We start from the raw sequence: 24,550 nt of genomic DNA, 5'->3' as shown, positions 1-24,550 counted from the left end.
ACGAAAATTTGAAAAACTTCAAGAGCTTGGAGGCTTATAATTACTTCGTTGCTGGTTGGGTGAAACAGGTCCTCGTCCGCGAAAATTCGGCAGGAATCTATCTTGTGCTTGGAAAGGTGAGTTACGAAATTTTCAATTCAAAATCTTTTGTGATTGCTAACATCCACTGTCAAGTCTAATGTATTTCATGTCGTTTGTCAATGGAGTTAAGGCTTTTAATGTTTATATGGTTTAGCGATAGCACTCTCACTACATACATACGTGTATGTTGTCGGCGATTAGCCTAGCAATGATCTTAATTGTGGTTATTTGTCAGGCCAAAACCCTCTAAGTATATCTTAAATGCATCTTACCGGATATAAAATGACTACTACATAGTCTGTGGTGATTTTTTGGTGCCCAGTTTTCACGTCGAATTGCAGCCGTCCATTTCGCTCTCCTCTTTGGATCCCTCGGAATACGGTAAAACTTCAAGTCTCTCCTTCCATCTTCTCTGTTAGTGCAACCAACAGCCACACACGCCTTCACCATTTTGATTATTAATGTTAAGGAGCAGAAAAACACGCCGTAAATAGGAGGAATGTACGTAGCCGTAACAGGTTAACACTATGTTTTGACGGACAATTGGGCGGTACCATTCAGGAGAGTGAAGTTGTGACGTCACGTGGGTAGGGTCTATTCACCAGTGTGGGTTCTTGTGTGTGTGTTTAAGGCGCCCTTCACAGTGAATCTTTTTCCACAATCTGAGCAGGAAAAAGGTTTTTCACCGGTGTGGGTTCTTGTGTGTTTTCGTAAGTAATTCTTTTCAGTGAAACTGCGACCACAAACTGAGCAGGAAAAAGGTTTTTCGCCAGTGTGGGTTCTTGTGTGTACTTTTAAGTGTTGATTTCGAGCGAATGCTTGACCACAAGCTGAGCAGGCAAAAGGTTTTTCTCCGGTGTGGGTCCTTGTGTGTACTTTTAAGTCACTCCGACAACTGAATCCTTGACCACAAACTGAGCAGGAAAAAGGTTTTTCACCAGTGTGGGTTCTTGTGTGTTTGTTTAAGGTGCCCTTCTCAGTGAATCTTTTTCCACAATCTGAGCAGGAAAAAGGTTTTTCACCAGTGTGGGCTCTTGTGTGTATTTTTAAGGCACTCTTACGAATAAATCGTTGACCACAAACTGAGCAGGAAAAAGGTTTTTCTCCAGTGTGGGTTCTTTCGTGTGTTTTTAAGGTTTCCTTTTGAGCAAATCCTTGACCACAAACAGAGCAGGAAAAAGGTTTTTCGCCAGTGTGGGTTCTTGTGTGTACTTTTAAGGCACTCTGACAACTGAATCCTTGACCACAAACTGAGCAGGGAAAAGGTTTTTCTCCGGTGTGGGCTCTTGTGTGTATTTTTAAGGCACTCTTACGAATAAATCGTTGACCACAAACTGAGCAGGAAAAATGTTTTTCTCCAGTGTGGGTTCTTTCGTGTGTTTTTAAGGTTTCGTTTTGAGCAAATCCTTGACCACAAACAGAGCAGGAAAAAGGTTTTTCGCCAGTGTGGGTTCTTGTGTGTACTTTTAAGGCACTCTGACAACTGAATCCTCGACCACAATCAACGCAAGAAAAAGGTTTTTCTCCAGTGTGGGTCCTTGTGTGCACTTTTAAGGCACTCTTATGACTGAATCCTTGACCACAAACTGAGCAGGAAAAAGGTTTTTCTCCAGTGTGGGTTCTTTCGTGTGTTTTTAAGGTTTCCTTTTGAGCAAATCCTTGACCACAAACAGAGCAGGAAAAAGGTTTTTCGCCAGTGTGGGTTCTTGTGTGTACTTTTAAGGCACTCTTATGACTGAATCCTTGCCCACAAATTGAGCAGGGAAAAGGTTTTTCTCCGGTGTGGGTTCTTGAGTGTATTTTTAAGTTTTCGTTTTGAGCAAATCCTTGACCACAAACAGAGCAGGAAAAAGGTTTTTCGCCAGTGTGGGTTCTTGTGTGTACTTTTAAGGCACTCTGACAACTGAATCCTCGACCACAATCAACGCAAGAAAAAGGTTTTTCTCCAGTGTGGGTCCTTGTGTGCACTTTTAAGGCACTCTTATGACTGAATCGTTGACCACAAACTGAGCAGGAAAAAGGTTTTTCCCCAGTGTGGGTTCTTTCGTGTGTTTTTAAGGTTTCCTTTTGAGCAAATCCTTGACCACAAACAGAGCAGGAAAAAGGTTTTTCGCCAGTGTGGATTCTTGTGTGTACTTTTAAGGCACTCTGACAACTGAATCCTTGCCCACAAACTGAGCAGGGAAAAGGTTTTTCTCCGGTGTGGGTTCTTGAGTGTGTTATTAAGATTTGCTTTGAAGTGAATCCTTGACCACAAACTGAGCAGGAAAAATGTGTTTCACTGGTGTGGCTCCTCATATGCATACGGTAAGTATAGTTATTAGCAAAGGTTTTCCCACACTCAGAGCATTTGCAGATTTTGTCATCTAGGTGAGATTTCTTATGACCATGATCATCCTTGTTCGGTGAGCGTGACATGGCACCATTTCTGTTTGATGTTGCGATGAAAATGTGTGTTTGCAATCCTGTTGAGCTGCTGCTGCCGTTTGGAGGCTCCGTCCCTCTGCTGACCTCACTCAGACCATCCTCGCTATTCAAGGGCTCACCAGTCGACACGTTGATATCATCCTCCTCTTTAATGTATAGCAGCTCTCCCTCCTCCTTTTTGATTGGAAGTTGAACTTCTCTCTTTAGCTGTTGAGCGTCAGGACCAAGATATTTGCTGAAACCTGCAAGACACAAGAAGACAAATGATATACTTTATAGACAGTCAATGCAGCTGGTAGGCTGTGAGGGTATACTGGCTGAGAGTGTATACAGCAGACATGTCCAAAGTCCGGCCCGTGGTCAAATTTCATCTGGCCCCCAGCCTCTGTCATAAAATCAATGACGTCTGGCCCGCACACAGACTTAATAAATTGATCAGCAGTACTGCTACCGGCATATGAGGTAGCTTACACACTAAATGCTGCTCCTCATTTACCCAATAAAAGTCAGCAGCACTCTAAGCAACATTACCCCGTGTGACCCTTCCAATTTTCTAAAATGGCGACAATCAACAAGAAAAAGAAAGTTGAGAGCGACGGCCAACGCTTCTGGGATAGGTGGAAATTGGACTATTTCTTCACTAAAATACGTAACAACTGTGTCTGCCTCATTTGCAAAGAGACAGTCGCTGTTTTTAAAGAGTTCAATGTGAGGCGATATTACCAAACAAGGCACGCTGGCATGTACGACAAGATAACGGAAGATATGCAGCGAGAAATTGAAGCAACTTGAAGCTAGTTTAATTTCACAGCAGCAGTATTTCGCAAGAGCATGAGAGTCGAAAGAGAACACCACAAAGGCTAGTTGCGACTTTGTTAAAATTATTAAAGATGCACCGATACCGATACTAGTATCGGCAGGGGGCGCCGATCCGGCCCGAAATGGTGGTATCGGTATCGGCGAGTACCAACAAAGACGGCGCCGATACCATTTACCGGTCCATTATTATAACATTTGACCACAGCCTTTTTCTCCTCCTGGCGCTCACTACACTCTGTCTCTGTGTTGTGTGATGACACGTGAACACCAAGCAGCTATCGCTATTGGCCTGCTCCAGACCAATGAGAGCGGGCCAATAGCCACTCCTGACCAATCAAAAGGGGGCTTTTTCATATGGACGAAAAACAAACCAGGAAATATGGCGGCGGTCGGGAAATATTTCCAAATAGAAATCCCGTCGATTAAAATCAATGGCTGCATGCAAGATTTGCGGCCTGAAAGTTTGGAGATGTGGAGTTAAATCGGCCAGTTTCAATACCTCGAACTTGATAAAACATTTGAAGACGAAACGTGAACGAACACAACGAGTTTGAGCCTGCAAGAGCAGGACTGCTATCCAGAGGAAGAAGGCCGCTGGACCGGAGCAACAATCTCTGGTCAGTTCACTTCGTCTACTTTATTTTTATTGTCTTTTACTGAAAGAAATGCCGCAGTAATTTGGGAAGTGTTTCCAAAGTATTGTCGCCACCTTTCAGAAATAGAAATAAGGGAATCCCACCTCCCGAAAAAAAGGAGAGACTGGATGCTGTGGTCAATTATTATTACTTATAATTGTTAGCGTCCGCAAATGCGGAAACAAGGTTGAACCTCGAAGCAGACAACAAGCGGGGGATACATAAAAGGGTTTAATGATTGCAAACAAAAAATAATACGCGATCGCGGGATAGTAGAAATAACAAAAGGAGTCCGTGACAGCAGGTCGACGGACAAACTAAGACGATAGGCAGCGGTTACAAACTATGGAGGTAGATTTGTGTCTTTATTATTCAATCAAAAAAAAAAACGTTGCTTCAATCAAATAAAAAGTTGCTTCAATCAAAATATATATTTTCAATCGAAGAAACCGTCACTTCAATCAAAAAAAAATGTGTTTGAATGCAAAAATAAATTTGAAACTCAAAAAAATATATTTGAAAACTATTTTTCTTTGATTGAAATTTTTTTTTTGGATTAAAGTCAAGTTTTTTTTGATTGAAACACAATTTTTGATTGAAGTCATGTCATTTTGCGTTTGGACTACATTTTGGCTAGGACATTTGTGTCTTTATTATGCAATCAAAAAAATAAGTTGCTACAAAGAAAAAAAATATATTTTCAAAAGAAAAATCACTTCAGTCAAAAAAAAAAAAATTCAATCGTAGAAAAAAAGGTTTGAATGTGAAAAAATATTTGAGACTCAGAAATTCGCATTTGAACACATAATTTTTAATTCAAACTGTTTTCTTTGATTGAAGCAATCCTTTTTGTGTTTGAGCCATATTAGGGGTAGGACATTTGTGTCTAAATCATTCAATCGCAATAAAAGTTGCTTTAATCAAAAAACTATTTTTAATCAAAGAAAAAAAATATTTGCATATTTGCATATTATTTGAAATATATATTTTATTGAAGTGTCACTTTTTTTGAAAAGCAAAAAGTTTTAAAACCTTTTTTTTTTCAAAGTGGAAAAAGTTTTGAACACCCTTTTTTTTTGGAAGTGGAAAAAGTTTTGAAGGCACTTTTTTTCGATTGAATCATTTTGACACAAAGATTCAACTTCAACGCTAGTTCCGGTGTGCTTGAGTGGCAGGTGGCCAGGCCAATGCCAGAAAAGTATGAAGCAAGCATAATGGCCACCAGGGCTCCATCCAGCCATCGGAGTCTGCTGGAGTCTACGCCGAATATAGGGCACCGGTACGGGGGTGTGACATCGGCATTTCACCGGAGTACCCGCAACGGTACGTTGCCCTGTCGCGGCACACTGGTCGGACCCCGATATCACCCCCCAGGCGCGGAGGCTGGCTGTCGAGTGGACAGCCCGCGAATGACACGACACTCATTCAAAGCTGAAGCGATGGTGCTGCCGGCGTGGACGCCGGCGACTCGCCGGTAGTCCACTCGTTTACTGGGCAGGCTAGTGTCGGGCCACTCGCCGACCACTCCCGTACCGGCGCGTCGCGGACACTCCGGTTCGAACCCACTGCCAACCGTCACGTCACGTCAGGGCAGCGGGTGAAGTTCGCCGTGTTCAATCACACTAAGCAGCACGGCACCGTACTCCGGTGAAATGCCGATGTCACACCCCCGTACCGGTGCCCTATAGAGTCTACCCACGTACCACGTGTTCGCTGTAGGGTTCCGCCCACTTGTCCGTCATTTTGACTCTGTATTTGCATTGTTTTCAATTGATGGCGGAATTTAAAATGCATTTCATGGAAGACCCGGTGCTTTCTGATGCCGCAAACTCACTGGATCTGTTGCACAAAAGGCATTATGAGGAAAAGCTTCGTTTTATACAGTCGCCAGATCCATATTTGATGCCCAAATCGATGTTTTTCGACCCACTGTCTTCGCCCTGTCTGCCTGACATCTGCTACGCTGATATTTACAATGATCTTGTCCACACAAAATCAGCCTATTCTCACGAAAAACTTCAAGAGCTTGGACGCTTATAAATACTTCGTTGCTGGTTGGGTGAAACAGGTCCTCGTTTGGCAGGAATCTATCTTGTGCTTGGAAAGGTGAGTTACGAAATTTTCAATTCGAATTCTTTTGTTATTGCTAACATCCACTGTCAAGTCTAATGTATTTCATGTCGTTTGTCAATGGAGTTAAGGCTTTTAATGTTTATATGGTTTAGCGATAGCCCTCACTACATACATACGTGTATGTTGTCGGCGATTAGCCTAGCAATGATCTTACTTGTGGTTATTTGTCAGCCCCGTAGACGAGGCCAGTTTCTTTCACTTAGTACAGCTAAATATTATTCAAAAAATAACGATGGTGGAAGAAAGGGAAGTCACAAACATCTTGAATTTGAAACTATGTCGTACTACGTCGTATGTTGTCGGCGATTAGCCTAGCAATGATCTTAATTGTGGTTGTCAGGCCAAAACCCTCTAAATATATATTAAATGCATCTTACCGGATATAAAATGACTACTACATAGTCTGATTTTCTGGTGTCCAGTTTTCACGTCGAATTGCAGCCGTCCATTTCGCTCGTCTCTTTGGATCCCTCGGAATACGGTAAAACTTCAAGTCTCTCCTTCCATCTTCTCTGTTAGTGCAACCAACAGCCACACACGCCTTCACCATTTTGATTATTAATGTTAAGGAGCAGAAAAACACGCCGTAAATAGGAGAAATGTACGTAGCCGTAATGGGTTAACACTATGTTTTGACGGACAAGTGGGCGGAACCCTACAGCGAACACGTGGTACGTGGGTAGACTCTATATTCGGCGTAGACTCCAACAGACTCCTATGGCTGGATGGAGCCCTGGTGGCCATTATGCTTGCTTCATACTTTACTGGCATTGGCCTAGCCACCTGCCACTCAAACACACCGGAACTAGCGTTGAAGTTGAATCTTTGTGTCAAAATGATTCAATCGAAAAAAAGTGCCTTCAAAACTTTTTCCACTTCAAAAAAAAAAAGTGTGTTCAAAACTTTTTCCACTTTGAAAAAAAAAACAGGTTTTAAAACTTTTTGCTTTTCAAAAAAAGTGACACTTCAATAAAAAAATTATATATTTCAAATAATATGCAAATATTTTTTTTCTTTGATTAAAAATAGTTTTTGGATTAAAGCAACTTTTATTGCGATTGAATGATTTAGACACAAATGTCCTACCCCTAATATGGCTCAAACACAAAAAGGATTGTTTCAATCAAAGAAAACAGTTTGAATGAAAAATAAAGTGTTCAAATGTGAATTTCTGAGTCTCAAATATTTTTTCACGTTCAAACCTTTTTTTCTACGATTGAATTGTTTTACAATTTTGATTGAAGTGATTTTTCTTTTGAAAATATATATTTTTTTGTGTGAAGCAACTTATTTTTTGATTGAATAATAAAGACACAAATGTCCTAGCCAAAATGTAGTCCAAACGCAAAATGACATGACTTCAATCAAAAATTGTGTTTCAATCAAAAAAAACTTGACTTTAATCCAAAAAAAAAATTTCAATCAAAGAAAAATAGTTTTCAAATATATTTTTTTGAGTTTCAAATTTATTTTTGCATTCAAACACATTTTTTTTTATTGAAGTGACGGTTTCTTCGATTGAAAATATATATTTTGATTGAAGCAACTTTTTATTTGATTGAAGCAACTTTTTTTTTGATTGAATAATCAAGACACAAATCTACCTCCATACAAACGAGAGCAGCACACTAACAGAAAAACCCAATGCAGGGGCATTTTAATTACCTGGTCTTTCCTTTGGAAAGATCAGGTAGTGAGATTCTACGGCCTCCCCCTATATGTTATTCAGTTTTTTTTTTTTTATCCTTCATCCCGCCGCGCAGCCCAAACCGTAGCACCGATCGGCACCGTTCAAGTATCGGCACGACCGGAATTCTCACGCGACGATGGGAATTTTTCAAACGGCCCCGAAAATTTTTCCGTTCATCCGTAAACAGCAATTTTCCGAAAAAAAAAAAGCAATTTTCAAAATGTATCTAGTCCTACAATTTTTTACCAAATTACATAATTTAGGTATCAAAAATTCCGGGACGGTGAGGGGCATAAAAGTTGTATACAGAATTTGGAAAAAATTTACGGTTCCCCAGAAATTTGACAAAAACTTGCCCATTCATTTTTAATGAGAAAAAAAAAGTTTCAAAATGTAACTAGTCCTACAATTTTTCACCAAATCACACAATTTGGGCATCAAAAATTCCAGGACAAGGAGGGGAATAAAGGTTATTAATACATTTTGGAAAAAATATACGGTTCCCCGGATATTTGCCAAAAACCTGCCCATTCATTTTTAATGGGGAAAAAAAGACAAGTTTCAAACTGTTACCAGTCCGTCAATTTTTGACGAAAACACACAAGATAGGCGTCAAAAATTCCGGGATGGCGAGGGGCGTAAAAATGACAGCGGTAAATTTTTTGATAAAATGTACGATTTCCCGGCAATTTGCCAAAAACTGGCCCATTCATTTTTAATGGGAAACAAAGAAAAGTTTCAAAATGTATATAGTCCTTCAATTTTTGACCAAATCACATAATTTGGGCATCAAAAATTCCGTGACGGTGAGGGGCATAAAATTTGTATACAGAATTTTGATAAAAATTACGGTCCCCCGGAAATTTGCCAAAAATTGTCCCATTCATTTCTAATGAGAACATTTCCCATTCACTTACAATGGGATTTCCAGTTGAATTTTTTTAAATTGCATTGATGCCATTGACGGCCATGCATGTCGAATCTATTGATGCCAGTGTACTGGATTCAATTGACTTTATGGATGCCGATGCCATTGACGGCCATGGACGTCCAAAATGTTTCCCATTCATTTTCAATGGGGAAAAAACTAAATTTCCCCAAATCAACAGATAATGACCAGATATCAATAGGACCTGTCCCCCAAACATCCCTGACTCCATTGACGCTTATAGGGGGTGCTGCCATTGACGTCCATGGACGTCCAAATTTTTTCCCATTCATTTTCAATGGGAAATGTTTTTTTTCCCACAATCAACAGAAAATGACCAGATATCAATAGGGCGTGTCCCCCAAACTTCTCCAATTTCATTAACGCTTATGAAGGGTGCCGCCATTGACGGCCATGGACGTCCAAATTTCCCATTCATTTTCTAATGGCATTTCAGCATGTTTTTATATTTCAGTGATGCCAATGTACTTGGATTCCATTGACGCTTATGTAAGTTGATACCATTGACGTCCATGGACGTCCAAAATTTTTTCCATTCATTTTCAATGGGAAATTTTTTTTTCCCCAAATCAACAGAAAATGACTAGATATCAATAGGACGTGTCCCCCAAATGTCCCCGATTACATTGCCGCTTATGGAGGGTGATGCCATTGACGTCCATGGACGTCCAAACTTCCCATTCATTTCCAATGACATTTCAGCATGTTTTTATATTTCATTGATGCCAATGTACTTGGATTCCATTGACGCTTATGTAAGTTGATACCATTGACGTCCATGGACGTCAAAATTTTTTCCCATTCATTTTCAATGGGAATTTTTTTTTTTCCCCAAATCAACAGAAAATGACTAGATATCAATAGGACGTGTCCCCCAAATGTCCCCGATTGCATTGCCGCTTATGGAGGGTGATGCCATTGACGTCCATGGACGTCCAAACTTCCCATTCATTTCCAATGACATTTCTTCGTATTTGTTCATTCTATAGAGCCTACCCACCAACGTCATAAAACCACGTGCTCGCTGTATGGTTCCGCCCACTTGTCCGTCATTTTGACTCTGTATTAGCATTGTTTTCAATTGATGGCGGAATTTAAAATGCATTTCATGGAAGACCCGGTGCTTTCTGATGCCGCAAACTCACTGGATCTGTTGCATAAAAGGCGTTATGTGGAAAAGCTTCGTTCTATACAGTCGCCAGATCCATATTTGATGCCTAAATCGATGATTTTTGACCGGCTGCCTTCGCCGTCTCTGCCTGACCCTGATATTTACAACTATCTTGTACACACAAAATCAGCCTATTCTCACGAAAGTTTGAAAAACTTTAAGAGCTTGGAGGCTTATAAATGCTACGTTGCTGGTTGGGTGAAACAGGTCCTCGTACACGAAAATTCGGCAGGAATCTTGTGCTCGGAAGGTGAGTTACGAAATTTTCAATTCAAAATCTTTTGTTCTTGCTAACATCCACTGTCAAGTCTAATGTATTTCATGTCATTTGTCAATGGAGCTAGGGCTTTTAATGTTTATATGGTTTAGCGATAGCACTCTCACGACATACATACGTGTATGTTGTCGGCGATTAGCCTAGCAATGATCTTAATTGTGGTTATTTGTCAGCCCCGTAGACGAGGCCAGTTTCTTTCACTTGGTACCAGCTAAATATTATTCAAAAAATAACGATGGTGGAAGAAAGGGAAGTCACAAACATCTTGAATTTGAAACTATGTCGTACTACGTCGTATGTTGTCGGCGATTAGCCTCGCAATGATCTTAATTGTGGTTATTTGTCAGCACCGTAGACGATGCCAGTTTCTTTCACTTGGTACCAACTAAATATTATTCAAAAAATAACGATGGTGGAAGAAAGGGAAGTCACAAACATCTTGAATTTGAAACTGTCGTACTACGTCGTATGTTGTCGGCGATTAGCCTCGCAATGATCTTAATTGTGGTTATTTGTCAGCCCAAAACCCCCTAAGTATATCTTAAATGCATCTTACCGGATATAAAATGACTACTACATAGTCTGTGGTGACTTTTTGGTGCCCAGTTTTCACGTCGAATTGCAGCCGTCCATTTCGCTCTCCTCTTTGGATCCCTCGGAATACGGTAAAACTTCAAGTCTCTCCTTCCATCTTCTCTGTTAGTGCAACCAACAGCCACACACGCCTTCACCATTTTGATTATTAATGTTAAGGAGCAGAAAAACACGCCGTAAATAGGAGAAATGTACGTAGCCGTAACAGGTTAACACTATGTTTTGACGGACAAGTGGGCGGTACCATTCAGGAGAGCGGAGCTGTGACGTCACGTGGGTAGGGTCTATTGATGCCAATGTACTTGGATTCCATTGACATTTATGTAAGTTTATACCATTGACGTCCATGGACGTCCAAAATTTTTCCCATTCATTTTCAATGGGAACATTTTTTTTTCTCCCCCAAATCAACAGAAAATGACTAGATATCAATAGGACGTGTCCCCCAAATGTCCCCGATTGCATTGCTGCTTATGGAGGATGTTGCCATTGACGTCCATGGACGTCCAAATTTCCAATTCATTTATAATGGCATTTAATGTGTTTAATGCCATTGATAGGCATGTTTGTCCATTCTAGTGATAGCCTTGGGCGGGGCTACGATCTGTATTGCCACACAGGAAAGACCAGGTGTAATTTCTCCCGAAATTGCAGTTTCTAGTTTACATGTATTATTTTGATGACATTTGGTGTTGAATGATATAAAATAAACCAGGACCCTAAATTGGATGAAAATGAATATCGAACAAGCCCACATGAATTTACCGATTTATTTGATATTATTTCATAACCACTTTCCATCTAGTTTACTACACAAACTGTTATTACTGTCATTTTGATACAATAAACTATAAAAATGGTTTGAATAGGTTCCAAAATATGTTAAGTGATGTGCATGATAATTAATGTAGCCTACATATTAAAAATAGGTAATTATTGCATTTTTAATTTCTATATATTCAATTCTTTTTTTTTTTCTTTTTTTTTTATTCAATACTTCCAACACAAAAAAAATCAGGATTTCAACTCAAAAGCTATGAAGTAGATAATATTTTTTGTTTTATTTTGTTGTTTTTAAAGTGAGGAAGACTGACTGAGCAAGTCTGACATCTTTAATGCTGAAGCAGATAGTGGAAGTGCTCAAACCAAGCAACAAAGGTCGTATACAAAGTAAAGACCCACCAATTTTATCATTGCCCCACTCCAAGCTCAACTGCTGACACCTACGGAACTTTTTTTTTTTTTAAAGATTTAAAACTTTAAATAAATTAAGGGTGCCATTCATCAGATTTTATATTAGATATATTTGATTTAGATTTATATTAGATTTAGATTTTACAGCGATGTTGCACAGAAAAGATGTCACTGTTTAATAAATGACTTAAACAGTATTTTTTTTATTTCTATCTTTTTTTTTCCGTTTCAACAGTTGTATCGTAGAATGTCATGTATCCAATTTCTGACCAATTTATCGATAATCGCTGTATCGTGATATCGTGAGATAATCGTTATCGTGAGCCTTGTATCGCGAATCGTATCGTATCGTGAGGTGCCCTGAGGTCCCCACTCCTATTCCCGATGCAGAGGTGGATGGATTCTCCGTTTTGCCGGTTGTGGTGGTTTGGCACGCACGAGTTGCATTTCGATTTGCAGTGCAGTGCATCGTAACAATTCTATGCGTCATCTTCGTTATGGATTAAAAATAAAAAACAAAAAAAAAACTTCGTCACGGATATAATTTAGGTTGCACTTAGATGTTCTTGAAAATTAATACCACGGTGAAAAAATTCCAGACTTACAACAGCTAATTTAATACTTTTAATATCTTTAATAATGGAAAACTAAATTCAATGCTTTTTAAATACTTTTAACAACCCGCGGGTACCCTGAATGAGTTCGACGACAAACTAAAAGTGTTGAAATCCATCTCCAACTTTAAAATAAATTGCTAATAAACATTCTGATCAGTGAATACAAAAATTCGGACATATCGAAGTTATAAATTCTCCTCTTCTAGGGAAGAATTTCTTTGTGTGTGTGAATTTAGTGTTTAATGTTATGGTTTGTCAGTATTTTATTGTATGGGGATACTATCATATGCGACAATTCACCATTTCTGCTCTCATAATTTTTAATTTTTAAAATTTTAATTCTCATAATTTTTCTCATGATTGTCTTAATGTAAGCACTAATACAACAATAATAGTCCTTCTGTTAACGGACCCATTTCAAGGAGTAGGGGGAAATTCTAATACCCATGTAAAGAGTTACTTGTTTTGGTGGGAAGGTGAATACTTTTTTGTAGTTGTTCGTGAACTACATTTCCACATAAACGAACATCGAGGTACCATTTAGATTAGCAAAAAGAGGTAAGTCATTTTTCCAGTGTCCCAGAGCATGCGAAACTTGGGGGAAAAAGCGCATTTATCAAGGTTTCGTCAGCAATGATTGAGTATCTGTCAGCCGAAACAACCTGATAGCATAGATACAGTGGGGAGAACAAGTATTTGATACACAGCCAATGGGAAAACCCACCACTCACTCTCGCTGGGGGAAAGAGAGGGTAGGTATTGGCTTACCCACTTAATGGTGGCAACAATAATAAAGAAAAACAATGAAAAATTAATAGCGAGCTGCCGCGACATGCGACTGCTATCTCGTCCATTCTCCCAACTCACTTGCCCCTACGTCACAGCTCCCCAGTCTTAAGGTGGGTGCGCTTTTTACGGACTAGGCATGTGCCCGTTACCGATTTCATGTGGTGTGAAAACATCGCGGTTTCATAACTCCTAAAATTTTCCGTCATACCGTAGTACCGTATTCGGTCACTTAGAGCCAGTTGTGTGGTTGTTTGAACGATGCGCATGCTAACAGTTTGTGTCATTGCTGTAATAGCAGCTATTTATTTACGTTGATGCTAACCTGTTTAGTAACGAGGACGAAATGGATTTGTATTATTTCTATTTTTAGTTTCACTCTTCAAATAATGTTGTCATAACGACGACCAAAATAAAGTCGGCAAATTATATTGACGTCCAGCATCGTCATTTGGGAGTTTAGCCTGCTGTATAGCCAGGACCGAGCCGTAGCGTCCTGGTGAGGACAGTAGATTTGCATTTCTTTATTCATGCATCATGTAACATTATTATACTGGACACTTATTCAGCATTTTGTTCTCTATTGTATTGTCATATTTAATTGCCTTTCAAGATGACATATCTGTTCTATGTGTTGGATTTTATCAAGTAAATTTCCCCCCAAAATGCGACTTATTTCTTTCCTCTTCGTTGGGCATTTTATGGCTGGTGCGACTTATACTCAGGTGTGACCTACAGGCATGAAAATGGGTCAGGGGTTAAAAAGGTGAGAAGGGTGTGGAGGAAATATGTTCCAGTACACAAATGTACACCCCAACAAAATATTGAGCTCTGTCGATCCACACTGTGTTTCAGCAGGGCCATGCAGAGACCGGTGGAGGGGTGGGTGCTCGTAGATCAAAAGGGGCACATGAACAAGTATTTAATACACCTTAAAACAACATAACTTAAATTTTAACCAGCTTTAGATAATAATTGGCTGCGACTGTGACATACTTTAATTGGGAGGGGGCAACAGTGAATGGAAATCAAAACTGTCATCAACACTTTCTGGCTGTGACTCAGTCAGTCTGCCTCTTTTCTTCCTTCAACCTCTGCATCAAAACTTCCTTCCTCAACTTGTTCATCTGAGAACAAACCACATCAGATGGTCACTGAGCCACCAACAGCACAGTTTTCTTAAAACTATTATTTCATCATTATCCATACTTAACAACTCTAGCACCTAATGATTAATAAAGCAATGACATAAAAATCTTATAGAAAAATAACATTGTAATTGTGTTTATAATTGGATTTAATACCCGACCATCCTTGCAAACTTGTTCTTACCAGGTCTGCTATTCACCCAGCTGATGAGGTAACCACTGCCTTTAGCAGCCTCATCTAACTCCTTTTTTTATCCCTCAATCTCCCTTCCCTACGACGCATGTCTATCAGGCATGCAAACTGGTTAGGGGTGAAAAAGGTGACAAAGTAACATGGACACACGGCATGCGCGGAAAAGTGCATTTCATAGTGCAACCAGAGACATCTCGAATTAAACACAATACATAATAATTTAACATATACAAGTCTAAATCTCTCATCCTGAAATCAGAACATATAAGACACATTAAGTAACAAATTAAACGACATCTAAATTATAAAATATACTGTATGTCCCATTTGCATTAAGCAGAGAACAGCTGTACTCCCGTCTCTCACTATTGTCAGTCGTTTGTTGTCACGAGAAGAGAGTGGCGGTGATAGGTCTAGGTTAGGGGTCAGCAACCCTGGTCCTCAAGTGCCACTATCCAGCTTGTTTTCCATGCCTCCCTCCTTTAACACACCTGGATCAAATAATCATGATCGTTATCAGGCTCCTGCAGAGCTTGCTGATGAGCTGATCATTTGATTCAGGTGTGTCAAAGGAGGGAGAGATGGAAAACAAGCTGGATAGTGGCACTCGAGGACCAGGGTTGCTGAACCCTGGTCTAGGTCATCGGACTAGAGCAGGGGTCCCCAACCTTTTTTGCACCACGGACCGGTGTTATTTGGGTCTTTTTTTCCATGGACCGGTGTGCTGACAAATTTTGCAACCCATCAAAAATTGCAACGATGTGGTTCTGCGCATCCGATTAACGTTAACCATAGCCGCAAAATGCGCAAATGCAGCGAAGTAAACACTACACAAACTTTCTTGAAAGAAAGGAATATTAACTTACGTTTGATCATGGAAGGACTTGTAGAAAAGTTCTCCACATATACATCCTGCCATGTTAGCTGCACACAAAAACTGCACACCGCTCTCACCATTAACGACTTCGCCTTGTTGTTAAGCATAAATTAAGAAGCCCGCTTCACAAAGATACGATGTTGGAAATTGCAGCAATGTTTTAAATGCTCTCGTAGCGATGTCAGGATATTCCGGAATGACTTTAATCCAGAACCTCGGTAAAGTTGTTGTCTCAAATGTACGTTTAATAAGGTCCCCGTCATTTGCGATATCTAAAAGTTGATCCTCCTGTTGCACAGACATGCTCGAATCACTTGGTTTATTCACAAACGGGTCACGAATCCACTCCTTCGCCGTTCGTGGGTCTTCGAGGTTGTCGGCTCGTCAGGTGCCCTTTTTGCCGTAAAAATATCTCCAAAGACTTCTGTTTTCCAGTCATCTTCGCTCGTGTAGGGGCTAATTATTTCCAGGAACAAATGTGCTGCGCCCGCCCGCGGCCTAGTAATACGTTATTATCGAGGACAAGCGCACATAGATATATTATATACACAAACAAGATGTACTGCTAGCAGTCCAATCAATGGATTTCTATGATGACATTCTAATCTATCCCGTAGTATTATATCTAGAGTAGACAGGGAAATTGGTGTGTTAAGCAGGGGCACTGGGTTAATTCGGCCAGAATGCGGTCGTTTTTAAATTATTATTTTTGTGCGGCCCGGTGGTAAATGTGCACCGGAACCGGTACGCGGCCCGGCAGATGGGGACCCCGGACGAGAGTGTAGTTTTGAGCATGGACTACGGTTTTGAAGTTAACGGTTTCACTCGCTCGTTGACAGACAACCCCCCCCCCCACTGTATTTTTTTTCTCCTCGGATCTACGTGATTCAGAAGAATGACCCATTTTGATTTCAAAACGGCGAAATTTCGCCGAAAGGTGGCAAGTTTGCATGCCTGTCTATGTAATGAAATATAAATATTTGAAAAAAACAAACAGACTCCCCGGTGGCTTTTAGTTTTAAAGCTTTCTTAATTTCTTTCTCACTCAACGATAGAGTTAGATTTGTGTTTTTATTATTCAATCAAAAAACAAAGTTACTTCTATCAAAAACAAAGTTGCTTCAATCAAAATACAGTATATACTTTTAATCCCAAAAAGTAGCTTCAATAAAAAAAATGTTTTTGATTGCAATAATAAATTTGACACAAAAAAGCATTTGAAAACAATTTTTCTTGATTGAAACAAATTTTTCCATTTTGCGTTTGGGCCACATTTTGGCTAGGACATTTGTGTCTTTATTATTCAATCAAATAAGTTGCTTCAAACAAAAAAATATATATAAAAAGAAAAACTTTGCACATGTGCCAATCACCGTTTACCAAAGCCTGAGAGGGTTTGAGTAGACTCACTATGAAGCTTTTAATAAAGCCAAGCATTTTCTAACTACTTTATTCTTGTTTAAAAATTATTCGGTGGGACAGTAACATGTTTAAAATTTATCATAATTCTTACATTTTGAAGTGCTTGAAAACCATTTATAAATGATACTTTGGTGAAAAAAGTGAAAAAACATGTCATATATATGTATCTTTTTTCCAATGTGAAATCTGAATAAATGCATTGAACACGCACAAAAAAAAAAAAAAGGGGGGGGGGGGGGCCTACTTCGCGGTTTTCACTTATTGTGGCGGGTTCTGGTCCCCATTAACCGCGAAAAACAAGGGATCCCTGCATTTCTGAAAAGCTTTAAGAAGCAGGACTCATTCCCACCACTCGTCGGGCCGCTGTTGTGCCAACACCGGCCGTCAGCTCAAATCCAAACCGAAAATAACGCGTCTCCGGCGGACGACGGGAGCGATGTGAGGCGCCCCCTCCATCCGAGAGAACGCCGCTTAATTTGACTCAACAGTGTTTCTTCGTTTATATTACCGCTAAATACACAAGCTTGACGCCAATTTAACGGGAGCTATTTTTTTCATGGGAGATTTGGCTAGCTCTGGCAGTGTTCAACGCAAGCTGCAACGAATGGCAGTAACTTTTTTATATCGCAAAATGTGAAAAAGATTGAAACCATTACTCACCAAATTCAATCTGCTGGCAAATACAGGCAAGTGTGTATGCTGCGCTCTGGTCTGCCCCGATGTGGATTAGGCCTGCTTTTTGTTTTCGCTGCTTTGCAATGCAACCGAAGGCTCTCCGAGCACTCCATGTACACACGTAAGGAGTGCGCGCGTTTGGAATAATGGAACGCAGCTTGGGCCGATGATTGGTTCTCGTCAGCGAAGCATCTAGAAGGATTTGCTGACTGTGTTCTTAAGTGCTCAGTTTACGTACTAAGTTAATCACATGATGATAATAATAATACTTAAATAAAACTAGTGATGCACTATAATACATTTTTCAACCGATACCGATAACCGATAATTTCCTCCTCATTCCTACCGATAACCGATAATGTCAAGCCGATAATTCTATTAAAAGATTTATGTAAAATTTTAAACAAAAGAAAATATTACTGTGCAAAAATATAATTTATTGCTCTTTTTTTTTTCAACATAAAATATGAACAAGTCGTCAATTCCAACATCTAAATAATGACATTGTCTGACATTGTGTAATGGTAAACTTCTGGCAACAATTACTTTCAGAGTAAATACCTAAGTTGCACAAAAATGCCTTTAAAAGTAAGCCATTCCTAACATAACATTAATACACTGCAAAACACACTTCCTTAAAACTAGTCAGTTTTAAGTGTAAATAAGTGAAATTATCTGCCAGCACTTCATGTGTATTTCTCTCAGATTTCTTGGAAGAAAAATAGCTAGCTGAAAATAATCTCAACAGCCTTATTTTAAGCAATACATTATTATACTTAATCCTAAAAAAAACTTGGAAGAAGAAAAGATTTTGAATATTTGTGGCTACAGAATATTATTGGTATTTCATTACAACAGGAATGTGCAGATTTAAATTAATAAGTGTTAATAAGTGCCAATAAGTTTAGATTATCTACTGTGACAGTAATTGAGCAGACAAATAAATTAAATATAATTTGAAAAGTGATTGCTAATGTTATATGCTTTGTTGCACACTGTGAAAATGATTAACTCAAAAGAGCGAGCTGTCATGTACCCATTCTGCAGCGCTTTGTTTGCGGCACTCACGAGTCGCGACATTCGCTTTACAGCAGCTAAACTGATAAACGGCAGTACTATTTGGATGCAGTTGGAGCTCGCATCTCCGTGCGTGTTGTTTTGTGCCGGAGTTTTGTTAAGCCGAAAATAAAGGCAGCATTACAAAGTCATCTGGCCGCTCGTCTTTTTACATACTGAATGGATTATTGACGGGCTGACTTCGTTTTCTCCATGTTTAAATTATCATCTAACCACTGTGCCGTCATGATAAGCTTGCTTACTGGACATCACTTTTCCAAATGTAGTGGTGAAAATGTGATTGGCATGTTTTTCATGAAGAATGGTGGTCGTATAAACTGCATTATTTTTTTATCCAGGGCTTTGGCTTTCGGGTCATTTCGGTTTTAAAAAAAAAAATCTCGTCTCGTCTCGGCGGCGGCTACGTTCGTACCGGATAATCCGCCCGCACCGGCCGGTTTGCCGCGGCGTATTCGGGGCCTGGCTCTGCTCACACGCCGTGAGGGAACGCTCGAGAAACCGGGGTGTTCGCCGGAGGTCCTGAAGCTGGGGAACCGGGCTCCGCTCGCCCCGCCAACGGCGAGGCGGCGGCGGCCTGCCGGACCGGCCAGAGCGGCGGGCTCCGTCGGAAGACGGCTACTTGCCGACTATCGGTCTCCAGTCGTGCCGGTGTTTAGCCTTAGATGCGAGTTTACCACCCGCCTTGGGCTGCTTTCCCAAACAACCCGACTCTGTATCGTCACAAGGCACGTAGTTTAACTTAGTGTTTACAATAGCTTTAGCATTCCCGCTAGCAGCAGCCTCATATTCGTTCCAAAAATCTTTGTGATGCAGTTTTAAATGGATGCTGGGTTAGTGGTTTTGAATGAGGACGCTTTCTTTCGGCCTCATGGAACTTCTGCGGTACATGTTTCGCAAATGGCGAGAGCGTCGTTTTTTTAGTAACAGCCGCCATAATCAACTATTTCTTGTCGTGTAACTCCGCCTCCTCAACCCCTCCTCCCTCAGGGGCTTCAGAGAGGGGAGGGGTTGAGGAGGTGGCGTGCTGAATTCTTCGGTTGTGCACATTTGGAGGCTAAATCAAGTATATAATTATCGGATTGCATTATCGGTTGAATATTTTATTATCTGGATTATCTGTGTGACGTCATAATTGCCATTATCGGCCGATAATTATCGGCCACCGATATTATCGTGTATCTTTAAATAAAACCTCCCGACCCCCCCCCCTCTCAAAAAGAATTTCTCCTCGGATCTACGCAATTCACGTAGGTCGCCCTTTTTGACTTCAAAATGGCGAATTTCGCCGAAAGGTGAGAGATTTTCATGCCTGGACCTATAGTCCGAAAAATACGGTAATACGTTTTTAACTAACTTATTAACATATGAATTCTTTGTTCTTTTTAACACAAAGGCATTACATCATGTAGACTTGAGTTGACACAGTGGCTGAAAATGGTGAAACTTCACTTGAGCGTTTCCCCCTCACAAAAAAAAAGTCATGCACCATATATATTTATAATTTTTTTCTTTCTGATAGCAATTATTTTGTTCTTGCGCTAATCTTGAGTAACTTGAGCTGTGTCTGTGGGTATAGTGTATAAGTTCTTTTTAATTTTATTTAAAGTATATTCTGTTATGTTAATGTATGTATTTATTTTAACATTCTATTCATGTTCCAATTTGCAGATATGTTCTGAAAAATTAAAAATATCCAGTTCAATGGAAGAACGTTTCTTTTAACCCATACGTCTCAAAATAACATTTTGGAGCCATAATTGAAATACCATGATACCACGGTATTTTTGCTCACGGTTATCATACCGTCAAAATCTCATATCGGCACATGTCTATTACGTAGGGTGACCAAACGTCCTCTTTTGCCTGGACAAGTCCTACTTTCACGTAGTGTCCTCGAGGTCCGTGCGGGTTTTATAAATTCATAAAAATGTCGGGTTTTTATGATTTTTCACAGGACCAATTTGAAGAGTCCCTCTGGCCGCTGGGTGGCAGCAGTTGACATGGCTCCTACTAGAATGGAGGGAAGTTGTAGTTCTTCTTGTTTTTGTTGGCAGTTTACCCCTATCTTGAGGCATTACCGCCACCTACTGGGTTGACGATTTGGCCACAATGCCTGTTTTTTTTTTTTAATGATAAATACGTATATAATGGCAACTGTTGACTTCTGTCGGAGCTTTGACTGTAAAATCCCGTTTGGTGCCGCATCGGCGTGCTGCCGATGATTGTAAACTTTCATAGCAAAGTTTGATTTTTGCCTCAGCTAGCTATCAGTAAGCTAAACCGCGCTAGGCATTATGGGAAACATAGTTTTGAACTGCTACGTTTGGAAACATGCTGATTGAATAGTTTGTCAGTTTATTTCGGTTTTGTTTGTGTGCAATCTAGAACATTGAATGCGAACATCAATTGAATGGGAATAACAATTTGTCAAGGACAATTGTCGTGATAGTAATTTATAAAAATATTTAGTTGGCACATAGCCTACAGTGTGTATGTGTATTGACTGGACTACATTTCTATGGGTCTGCATTTTATATTATATATATAATTTAAGTCTTTTTTTTTTTTTTTTTCCAAACTGCATTTTTCCATCCAGAGTGAGGGGGCACACAAATATATTAAAGTGATTTAGGCATCTTTGAGTGAACTTCGAGTAAAATTCAAGTATTTGAGGCCGGGCTGAGTGTCCTCTTTTTTAGAAATCAAAATATGGTCACCCTACTATTACGGACATTACAATACAGGCTTGAATATGGGTCAAGGGATTAAAAAGGTGACAAAGGTGTTGAGGAAATATGTTGGATTGGATAGCGAAGCACTGAAGGGGCTCTCTACCTTACTCTATGAAGTAAGGGGAAACTGACAGATTTATGATCATATTTAAGTTAATAATGCCAGGTTATATGATTATTTTAATTAATGTGCTGGCATCTTTATAGTGAATATGTTAGCCTTTTATGTAATGTTATTTTTTTGGGAGAAAAAAAACACCAAATTATTTAGCTTGGCTTAAGAATATTTTAAGGCCCCCTAGAACACCCCTGAAGACGCCACTGGGATCAATAAATGATTATCTTCATGATTCAAAACGATATACGTCCAATGCAATAAACAGGGAGGCCTGGCCATGAATGCTCGTCTTTCAATTCAGAATCAACACCATGAGGACGGGAAAAAAATGAATAGTATTCCCGAATTGGTGAACCAACCTGTTAGTCTGCGAAGAACAACTTTTACTTGCATTTTGCAAGCAGTCGAGAGTTGATGTCGTTGCTGAGCTTTTGCGCCACAAAGTTCCGCCTCGAACTTTGCGGCTGGCGTCCTTCTTGCACCCATTTTGCACACTTTAGGAGGCTCCAACTTGATGTTCAAGCGTCGAACCACGTTGTTCTTTTTTCCCAAGCTAAGCTAAGCTAACTAGGCTGCAAAGCTTCAACACACACACAAAGACCACTTGAAGATGGGCGGACCAAATCTTTCGAATTGGTTCCGGTCAAGTAGTTCTGGACCTCCTGCGTCGCGAACTTTGTGGGTTAACTTCGCACAAAAAGCAACTTGTTGCTGAGCACGTTTTTCTTAGCGCGGGCAACTGAGCGCGTGTGGCGACCAGATGGCGGCGCGCATGTGCAGATAGATGTCGACGTAGCCCGCTCCGTGCGTAGCTCTGCTACTGCGCATGCGCTTATGCTACATGAATCTGCTGAAAAGATCAAAGAATAGAAAAGCGGAAAAAATAGTTGGTATTTGTGAAAAGCTACGACTTTTTTGTGAATAGTTGATCATAGTATTATTCGTTAATCTTTTGTTTCTCTGTTACGCAATGTTTGATGTGTTTATACCCCCTGGCATATTTGTGTTTGTATTTTTTTGTTTTTTTTGGTGTATTAGTGTTGTCTGTAATTTTTGTGCTTGTAAAATTAATAAAAAATTAAATAAATAAATAAAAATACTGCGCATGCGCTACTTACATCCTGTCGGTCCGTTGTGATCTGGTCACCGTTCGTCAACAAGACAATGCACCGCATTTTCCCCACCCAAGAAACATCTACAGCAAGTGAACGCTGCAGTGACGCTCGGCGTCAATTTCCATAGGACGCGTTCTACGATCAGCTGAGGAGTGGAGCGGCTCGATCGATTCACGCGAGGATTGCAAGATCGTGCGAGAGTCTGGAGGTAGATTTGTGTCTTTATTATTCAATCCCCCCAAAAAAGTTGCTTCAATCAAATAAAAAGTTGCTTTAATCAAAACATATATTTCCAATCGAAGAAAAAGTCACTTCAATTAAAAAAATGTGTTTGAATGCAAAAATGAATTTGAAACTCCAAAAAATATATCTGAAAAATATTTTTCTTTGATTATTTTATTTTATTTTATTTTTTTGAGTCAAGTTTGTTTTGATTGAAACAACATTTTTGATTGAAGTCATATAATTTTGCGTTTGGACCACATTTTGGCTAGGACATCTGTGTCTTTATTATGCAATCAAAAAATAAGTTGCTTCAAACAAAAATATATATATTTTCAAAAGAAAAATCACTTCACCACTCAAACGGTGTGTTTGAGTGGCAGGTGACTCCACCAATGGCATAAAAGAAAGAAGCAAGAATAATGGCCACCAGGGCTCCATCCAGCCATCGGAGACTTCGGACGCTGCTGGAGTCCAAGCCGGATATAGGCTATCGGATATATATATCGGCATTTCACCGGAGTACGGTGCCCTGCTGCTTAATGTGATTCAACACGGCAAACTTCACCCGCTGCCCTGACGTGACGGTTGGCAATTGGTTCTAACCGGAGTGTCCGCGACGCGCCATTACGGGAGTGGTCGGCGAGTGGCCTGACACTAGCCTGCACAGTAAGCGAGTGGACTACCGGCGAGTCGCCGGCGTCCATGCCCCGTCACTTCAGCTTTGAATGAGTGTCGTGTCATTCGTGGGCCGTCCACTCGACAGCCGGCCTCCGCGCCTGGGGGGTGGTATCGGGGTCCGACCAGTTTGCCGCGCCAGGGCAACGTACCGTCGCGGTTACTCCGGTGAAATGCGGATGTCACACCCCCATACCGGTGCCCTATATTCGGCTTGGACTCCAGCAGACTCCGAAGTCTCCGATGGCTGGATGGAGCCCTGGTGGCCATTATTCTTGCTTCTAACTTTTATGCCATTAGCGGAGTCACCTGCCACTCAAACACACCGGAACTAGCGTTTTTTTTTTATTGATTGATTGATTGATTGATTTTTATTTCGAGCAATAAAAACTAAAACCAACACGTATGGGAAAAAAAATAATAATAATAAAAATTAAACAGTAATGATGAATGTAACAAAAACAATAACAATACATACACGTGTAGCTCGAAAAGGAGTGGGAAGAAGCCGAGCTTTTTGAGTCCCACCCCCATTTCACCCCAAAAATTCCATAGGAATGCAGTCACTTCCTTACAACAGCTGTACTAATCATAATGATTACATCGTTAATAATAATAATGGTTGCAGTAATCATAATAACACAAACATATATATATATATATATATATATATATATATATATATATATATATATATATTGATTGATTGATTAGTTTATTTCGAGCAGTAATAACAAAAACAGCAAGAATAGGGGAAAACAATAACAATAGTACATGTTGATTTTAACAAAAATTTATAACAAATACATACAGTACATACGTAGCTCGAAAAGGAGTGGGAAGAAGCAGAGCTTTTTTTGGGGGGTCCCACCCCCAATTTACTCCCCAAAAATTCAATGTAAATACAGTCACTTCCCAAA

The 24,550-nt window shown here is 40.0% G+C and overlaps 2 protein-coding genes across 2 annotated transcripts in view; both read right to left on the bottom strand.

Annotated features, from left to right (window-relative positions):
- Positions 1-24,550, bottom strand: part of LOC130927841 (uncharacterized) — a 238,216-nt gene that overhangs the window by 155,866 nt on the left and 57,800 nt on the right. The gene's annotated exons all lie outside the window — the stretch shown is intronic.
- Positions 355-22,794, bottom strand: LOC130927845 (oocyte zinc finger protein XlCOF6-like). Its single transcript, XM_057853933.1, has 3 exons — positions 22,734-22,794; positions 21,975-22,465; positions 355-2,750 (listed from the first exon to the last, which is right to left on the bottom strand). The coding sequence occupies exons 2-3, from the start codon at positions 22,099-22,101 to the stop codon at positions 676-678; spliced, it is 2,202 nt and encodes a 733-aa protein (XP_057709916.1). The 5' UTR covers positions 22,102-22,465; positions 22,734-22,794; the 3' UTR covers positions 355-675.

The sequence above is a fragment of the Corythoichthys intestinalis genome, chromosome 13, assembly GCF_030265065.1.
Source record: "Corythoichthys intestinalis isolate RoL2023-P3 chromosome 13, ASM3026506v1, whole genome shotgun sequence".
NCBI classification, from domain to species: domain Eukaryota; kingdom Metazoa; phylum Chordata; class Actinopteri; order Syngnathiformes; family Syngnathidae; genus Corythoichthys; species Corythoichthys intestinalis.
Note: the sequence above shows the minus strand (reverse complement) of the source record. Positions and strands in the feature narration are given on the sequence as shown.

Excerpts from the sequence above, each read along its gene's own strand:
- LOC130927845 (XM_057853933.1), bottom strand. The coding sequence starts at position 22,101 with ATGGGTGCAAGAAGGACGCCAGCCGCAAAGTTCGAGGCGGAACTTTGT. Across the intron at positions 2,751-21,974 it reads TGTTCTTCGCAGACTAACAG|GTTTCAGCAAATATCTTGGT; the intron begins GTTGGTTCACCA and ends TGTGTCTTGCAG.